We start from the raw sequence: 8,609 nt of genomic DNA on the forward strand, positions 1-8,609 counted from the left end.
AACCTGGTGTGACCAGCACATCACGCATGCACACAACCATTTCACCCGGTCAATTAGCAGCCATGGACAGCTGTTTCGGCCCTGCTGGGCCTTATCAGCATGGCGTAGCTAACGTACTAGGCGGGTGTCTTAAACACCCCTTTAAGTTGCAGCTCCGCACAACAGATGTGTTAAGCTGGGTTGGGAACAGCACAGCCGTTCTCCCACTGCAAGCGTGTGGGAAGGTGGATCAACAAAAGAGACCAGTGTGTCACATAATTTTTAAGTACACATGTACAAAAAGCAAGATGACACAAGCACCAACCCAGTTGGTGTTTGTACATGTGTCACCTTTCTTTTTTTTTTTGTTGTACTTACAATAAAGGGCATGCACATGAAAACAAGCATGGTGACACCATCTTTTTATTGCATTTTTTAGTGTCCTGTGTATGAATATCAATTGTGCTAAGTTTGACAAGAATCTGGATAGTACGTCATTTTCAAGGGAATTCCCTAAAGGACCCTTCCTTTTAGTCAGTCATGTAGTCAATGGTCAGGATGTCATCCAAAGCTCATTGAGTGACATCCCGAAAGAGGGCTGTGAAGGAGAATACCTTCTTTACGAAACCCCACTTCGACACAGTTTCCATTTCACCTACAATAACAGAGTAAAGCTATCGAGAAGACAACTCTGAACTGGGACAAAGCACATTATCTTGATTATCTTCATGCTGTGGACATCATTAATCAGTTACATGTACATTTAGCCCTTAGCTACATTTAGACCCGCTCTCAAAAAACAAAAAGATTACTTCATCCAAAAAGAAGAAAGAAAACAATCTCACACAGAGAACAAAGACTGTCGGGTTCGAACCAACTTTTATGGGGCTGACAACAGATATTTATGTCAGACCCCCCATTGACTAAATCATTTCAGTCTTGTCTTGTCTATTTGACCTTGCACTGAATCACTTGCCCAGCTATTAAACCATTTGACACTTGATTAAACCATTTGCCGGTGAGTTAAGTCATCTGTTGATTAGTTGAACCGTTCATTCTTTAACTAAACCGTTTCAGTCTTGTCTGGTCCATTTGAAATTGCACTGAATCTTCACTTGCCGGGCCATTAAGCCATTTGCTGGTGAGTTAAGTCGTTTGTCCATTAGTTGAACCGTTCCTTCTTTAAATAAACCATTTCAGTCTTGTCTTGTCCATTTGACTTTGCACTGAATCGATTGCCCGTCTCTTAAAACCATTTGACACTTGATTAAACCATTTGCCAGTGATTTAAGTCATTATTTTGTCAATTAGCCTTCTTTGAGTGAACCATTCTGCTACGGGCACAAGATCATTTGTTGTCAGACCTGGTCATTTCACGTTTCGTCAACGGATGGATTCTCAGTTGAATAAACCAATTTGAATAGACCCTCCCACGGTTTTTCACCGCCATCTTGGCTGGGGGGCAAACCGGCTAACTTTACAGTAAATGTATGGGATTTTGGCCAACTTTGAACCACTGTAGCGCTGCAACAAAGAGACGGATTTCCAACGTTTGCCACTACTTTCAATAGTTTTAATTTGATATCATTCATTCAACAGAAAATAAGGCCATTAAGGAAGGTATGACGTCCGTAAATTCAAATAATAAATCCTTTATTCTTCTCATGTTGCTTCTAATTTCACGGCAATTTGCATTATGATTTTAAAAGAGTTTGTATGGAATCTCAGAAATTCATTTAATACGGTCATTGTAGCCTGAATCTGTTCTATATATGTTCTATATGTTCTGTTTTCGCTGTTCCATTTCAATTTCTTGTATTTTTGACGGTGATGGCCGCCCATAATCGACCCTTCGTGGGAAACACAGCACCGAATCAAAGTCTTTGTGGGTTTGTTTTTGGACAAATTTCCTCCACTTTTATCTTAAATCGTCCTTTGTTGGAAAAAGATGCCTCGATATACATGTACCTGGGGTCAACTGAAATTTTTGCAGCTGTCTTCCCGAGGGCTGCCACCAACACAATATCTTCTGCAGACTCTGATTTGTCTTGTCGCGTATATTTCCCGCTTCAATTTAACACAACTGATGACTTCGTGAAGACATTTTTGGCCACGTGGGAAATTTCACAATTTTTTGTCCAAAATGCCAAAGTTTGTGCTGCAAAAAAACTCACTTTGGACATTTGTAGGAAGATTCTAATAAGGCAATCCTATCAAGCAAAGCCTGAATTTTAATGATATAGAATAAAAAATTAGTGCTCCAGTGCTAGAATGACTAGACACTCAAATAATGTTCATCAACACTTTAAGAGTTTTGCTACACTGTTTGAAGAGCTAGGGAAAAAGTACTAAAGTGGAGTGGAACTTGGGACTGTGAGTTTGTGTCAGTCACTGTTAGTAGTGAGATGAGTCAGTTCCTTGCTATGTGTAATGTTCACTCCTGACTTAAGTAGTGAAAAAGAGATAATTTTGTGTAGTTCAAGTACTATTGATCGACATACCAGTTGTGTTAAATGGTTTTTTTTTTGTGTATAGATCATTTTTGCCAGTGGGAATGTGCACAGTACTGATCAAGGTCTCCTGTTGTTTTTCTGTTCTCCAAATAATTGCATTTAACAGAACGCAGTTCTAATGCAGACTGAATTGAGATGTTTTGGGACAACCGGTGCATCGATCTTGGGACTCCAAATTGTGCCCCCCACAGAATACAGAAGAGCAAATACAAATAACATCATCGCCATTGCTATTTGTGACCCCATTTGCGAAAACCATTGCATTGAGTTGTTTTTTATACCAACACAATTGTTGAATTTGCAGAGAAAAATGTCTTGGATTAGATCCAAGAAATTGGAAACTCGTTCAGATTTTCGTGTAGTAATTTGTTCCATTTTGCTCGGCAAAAGAGGGCAAAGTAGGAGTAAACTGAATTTGATCTGAAGACACAATTAAGGTCGAATTAGTGTTACATTGTACATTATGCTTTTTTGTGGCGGCGTTGTGCGTTTGTATCATACCTTGTTTGAAAGTTCCCTAAATATGAAAGACAAAAGATATGTGATACAAGTGTCCGATTGATATGACTATCCAGCTACATGTAAGACACTGTAATAGTACTTTCCTTACTCCTGAGTTTAGTGGATGCCGGCTTCTATGCTGGGCGATTTAATGGTACGTTTGCCATTCTCTGTTCAGTCCAGAAATTAGCGTCGACAAACAATTACACCAGCAATTGCTATAAGCTATTATTTGCCATTGCGACTTGAACCTTGAACATTGCGACGCAAACCTTGAACAAATCGATAGATGACTAGTCAATGGTTTGCTATATCTCTCGCTAATTAAATCAGGTCGAAATAAAAACAGCATGAAACTCTGAGCCTATAATTTCCACAGCGAATGAAACGCAAATTGTTGTCCTTGAGTCCCAAGCAATACAATGGGTCATTTGATACCAAGAAAAAAAAAATGGCTAAATTGTTTGCTAGATGACGGGGCTGTAGCTCTTGCAAAAGGAAGTTTAAGCGAAAACATAGCGTGAAATTTTAACACTGAATAAACAAGGGTCTTGGCAAACTACGAGCTAGCCAGCCTCACCAGCTATAAACATGCATGTTCGCCTCAAATTTTCGGAAACACAGTTGAAATACTATGCCTTGCTTTACGAAAATTAAAAAGTATAGTAATAAGCGATTTCAATTTCATAAGAATTAGTTTAAGGCGACAATCATGCATGAGCATCACAGCTTTAGGACGGTGCCTACAAATTCAAAGGTATTTTTGCCCTGGTTTATGATTATGCAGCAAATATAAATCTTAACGAGTGTTATTGAAATCAAAAAAGAATATTGGGGGTAACCACACATTTTTCAAAGATAAATGATGAATAATTTTTCTAAAAAGATTTAAAATACAAAGCAATGTATGGTGTTCTTTCTGAAATTGAAGCCTAATTATCGCTCAAAAATGATAATAATAATAATATAATACAATAATACATGATACAATATTGTGGTGCCGATCCATCTAATAAGAGCGTCAGTCGGAAGCGCTGAAACTGGTTTGAGCCACCTTAAAGTCTTCAAGTTGGAAAAAATTCCAGTGCCTATTGTCACACAAATAATCACCCAACTGTGCACACGTCATTGCTTCAACTTTTTAGAATTTCTGAGTTCATGTCTGCCTCCTCTTCAAAGAGAGTCTAACTGCAAAGTTTTTGTGATGGTAATTGGCTCTACTTTACTTCTGAATGAAAATTAATTTTCATAACAAAAGCTTCGCACTTACGCTCGATTTGAAGAGGAGGCATGAACTCGGAAATGACCTATTAAAATGTCAGTCAGGCTTCGATTTGCAAGCAAACTAAGGAAATTTGTGAAGGGGGTAGTTTCTAAAGAAACTGTGCTGCTGAGTCGGTGGGGAAGTAGTATACAAAAATTTTGCATTATCAACAGAGTTGATAAATAAATGTAAATTGGCCACCGTACAAAGATTCTAAGCATTAGCCCTTCATCAGAGCGAATCAAGGAATTGTGGGTTATGTGGAGTTTTTATAGTAGAGTAGGAGCTGCGCTATTGGTGGTAACATGACAACGTGAAAAATAGGAATACATTAGTTAAATTAAAAGTGTTCGTTAATACCGCGAGGATTACGGGTGCCGATTTGGAAGATGAATTTTTGTTCCAGATTCTTGCGGCCTTCCGTCGTACCTTGATGTAGGGAAAGGCCACAGATAGCCATGTGTTTTTTGGAGTGATTAGGGAGATTAAAATGACTAGCGACTGGCTTAGATGCATCCTGGTCATTCTTCTCAACATTGCAAAGGTATTTGCGGAATTGGTCGCCCAGCCGTCTTCCTGCTGCAAGAATCTGGAAAAAAATTCATCTTCCAAATCAGCACCCTTAATCCTCACAGTATTAACAAACGCTTTTCATTTAACTAATGTATTCCTATTTTTCACGTTGCCATGTTACCACCAATAGCGTAGCTCCTACTCAACTATAAAAACTACCCGTAACCCACAATTCCTTGATTCACTCTGACAAAGGGCTAACACTTGAAACGTCAGCTTTTAGAATCTCTGTACGGTGGCCAATTTACATGAAATTAAGGAAATCTGTGACTTAGCTTTCTGGTGATATCATTGCTAGAAGAAGCAACATGATAGTTCCCAGTATATGCAACAAGGTACAAACATGCCAATGTTAAAAATGACCAGTTGATAGTGGAAACGCCTTCGACAAAAACATTTGGAAACATTGCCAATGCCGTTGAAAAAGATTGGAAAATCATTGTGAAACGTTAAACAAAATTGCAAAAGATCGATGGGAAGCTTAACAATTAATGTGTTACGAATCATTGTCAATGTTAAAATGCATTGCAATGCATTCAAAATGCGTTGAAATGCACTTGAAATTTCCTCAAGCCCTGTTTTCCCAAACAGAGTCACATTTTAACAAATTAAACCTACCATAATAGAACGCACTCTCTAATCTACAATTAGTGCTAGTTTTAGGTCATCTGTGAACCACAGGTGGTTAATACCCGGTACTATTGGACCACTTGTACCAAGTTCACATCTAAGTTGTGTGAGACAAGTGACATGTAACTGGAATCAACTGAAGGCTAATCAAAAAGGAGGACACAAACTATCCCCTTGGAAAATTCCCTGTTTCACTTTGAATTTTCCATGGATTTTACCTCTAGCCATTTTTAGTCTCTCTTTTTCACGCTATTCCCAAGAAAAAAATTGTCGTTGTCAGCAATTCTGAAGATGTCCAGGCATTTTAAGATGCACCAATAGGAAACCATATAATACTTTTTGTAATGGATATAAACCATGGCCAGACTGATTTGCTGTCTCTTGCAGTTGCAGAGTTTTACGACATATTTGTCAGTTAAAAGGTAATAAATCTTTGTGCCCTAAAATCACTTTATGCAACCTTTTTGCTTTTCTGGTAACTGTCAATTTGTGCCCACAGAACAACAAATTAATTCTTCTTAAATGAGGCTGGTGATCAGTTTCCCAAGTCTGGCAAATATATAATTAAGTAACTCGGTAATTTAGTAACTTCACCTACGGGTGCAGGGATGGCGCAGTGGTGAGAGCACTCACATCCCACCAATGTGGCCCAGGTTCAATTCCCAGACTTGATGACATATGTGGGTTGTCAGCTTGTTGGTTCCCTACTCTGCACCAAGAGTTTTTTCCTCCGGGTACTCCAGTTTTCCCCTCACCTCAAAAACCATCATTTGATTTGATTTGAATTAATTTGTTGATTTCAGTTTACAGTGTCCCCAATTAGTGCTCCAGTGCTAGAATGACTAGACACTCAAATAATGTTCTTTTTTTTTTTTTCATTCCCCTTGGTTTTAACTTTCACAATAAAGTTCAAAAAGGTATTTCTGTTTCTTCACATAAAACACAATCTTTCAAATGCTTAGTAACCTGGCACAATACCTCGTGTTTGCATGCAAGCATCGTTACTTGCATTGCCTGAAAATGCTGGTTGGTAATGATTGTTTTTTTTATTTTTTATACAAACCTGGCTAATCTAAATGCTTTTGCAAACTTCATAGTGTTTGGTTTGTGAGTTTTTTGTTTTGTTTGTCATGTGAGATTTTATAAATCAAGGATCAATTAAACCTTGCACATTTCGCATCGTTTTTGAAGTCATTTTTAAAGAGTGACTCCAGCTTCTGTGATGTTGTGCTTATCCTCTAAAGCCCTATTTCCCTGAACAACAAAACAGGTTAGTTTGAGCTTTACATGCTTGATTTTCTGAGAACTTTTTCGAAACTCGAGGACAAAATGTCCGCATATACAACAACTGCTGAATCACAAAACTATTAAGCACTTTGAGGCCCAGATTTTTTTGTGGATCCACAGTTCCAGAAATCGAAGAATACAAGATTACAGTATCTTATGAACATTTAGCGAAGAAATTAAGAAATTGCTTTTTTTGCCATCAAAAATGGGGGGGTCGATTTATACACGGGTAAATATGGTATTTGAGGAATTTCGTCAAATTAAAAAAATGCTTAAAAGTAACTAACACAGCATGGGGAATTTCTTTGCATCAAAACCGATGTTCTTCAGTTCAAAGTGATTGCGTTTCACTGCTTGTCCATTAAGTAAAGTGCTGTAAGAATCAAATGGTAAATACCTAAAGACGTTTCTGGTAATCTATTTCTGTGTTGCATCCAATTTTTAAATAAGCGCCACCCTCAAATAAGTCTGCACTTGAGGCACGAAAAGTTAAATAAGCGCCACGGTGCTTATTCAAGTAAATATGGCATCCTTTCCCATGAAAAATTCACTCCCAGAGAGTAAACCGACGACAATGTGTGAAAAAATTCGACAATTTTTATGACAAACAACTTCACTTGAAATTCAAAACCATGGTTAATTTCCAGCGGAAAACATGACGAAATTCCTTAGCGTTTAATTGGCTTTTCCCGCCTTTGCTGACTGAGAAAGATCCATCGAAAATACGTTTTCGTCAATAACTCGCGTTTTGCATAACATTTTGGAGTATTTTTTTAGAAAATGTAGATAAAGTAGCATTGATTACTATGAAATAAGAAAAAAAACACAAAAATGTCACCCGTGAAGGTCTACCGTAAGCTTAAATAAGGTTGAACCTCATTACCTTAACTCCAGCCGACAAGGTAACCCGTTTACTTTTTGCGGTGGAGTGAGATTTCGTCCAAGACAGATTTGATTCCTTTTTATGACTACCTGAGATGGGAAATGCCTTCAAAGAACTGCTCTGTGAAAAGAGAAACGAACAAAAAATATATCAGCTACATAAATAACACAAACTTGATTGGTACAAAATATATAAATGCGATCGGCAAGAGACTTCAATTACAACTGTACGTACTGCAGCACTGAACAAGTTCAACCATGCTAAACTGCCAACGGCTCTAAGAAGCAGTAGAAAAATCGAGATATCTCGAGCTTTATTAAGAGATTATCTTACCATTGCAAGCAGTCTTTAAGTAGTTTTGGCTTTCTACTCTGCAATTAATGCAGCAAACGGCGACAATCAAATAATAACGCTACCATACCGTCTGCCATCTTGAACAGCGACGGCTCACTTATAAAGTCAGCGGCTAGCTCACAGAATTCAAATAGGATCCATCGAAAAATCGCCTCAAAATCCGTGAACACTAAAAATATTTATGACGTCACTTGCAGGGTTCACAGGCGCCCCAAGGTAAAGTGGACAAAAATATAAAGATTTGTATGGGAATCCCGATAAAAGGCTTACAAAGAAGATAATTATATGAAAAATTTCTCAGTTAAAAGCCTAACCTTATTGCCATTGAGGGTAGCTTCCTTCCTGTGTGGTTAATTTCCAGATCCGACGCGATTTGAGAAATTTTTCAACTCTCGGTTGTCAACGGTATAGTAAAATCCCAAGGATGGAGACTAAACTCTCAGGAGCCAATTTGAGTCAAATAGTCCTGGGTGCTCAGCATCGGGCTGTCATGCGGGAGGTCGATCGTGAGTTCGACTCCGGCCGGACCAACACTGAACACTCAGGGTCTTAAAATAACTGAGGAGAATGTGCTCCCATTGTAATTACATCTGCACATCGGTTAGACTTTCAAGTCTTCTCGGAA

At 38.3% G+C, this 8,609-nt stretch overlaps 1 protein-coding gene across 1 annotated transcript in view; it reads right to left on the reverse strand.

The window, feature by feature from the left end:
- The window catches only part of LOC137988179 (cell cycle checkpoint protein RAD17-like), a 93,304-nt gene extending 85,212 nt beyond the window's left edge, over positions 1-8,092 (reverse strand). Inside the window, exons 1-2 of the mRNA XM_068834232.1 lie at positions 7,964-8,092; positions 7,631-7,750 (exon numbers count right to left, since the gene is read on the reverse strand). Coding sequence (XP_068690333.1) covers positions 7,631-7,750; positions 7,964-7,966 — 123 coding nt within the window. The 5' untranslated portion in view covers positions 7,967-8,092. The remainder of the gene's footprint in view (positions 1-7,630; positions 7,751-7,963) is intronic.
- Between the last annotated feature and the right edge of the window lie 517 nt (positions 8,093-8,609).

This window comes from Montipora foliosa, unplaced genomic scaffold, assembly GCF_036669935.1.
Source record: "Montipora foliosa isolate CH-2021 unplaced genomic scaffold, ASM3666993v2 scaffold_410, whole genome shotgun sequence".
Lineage (NCBI taxonomy): Eukaryota > Metazoa > Cnidaria > Anthozoa > Scleractinia > Acroporidae > Montipora > Montipora foliosa.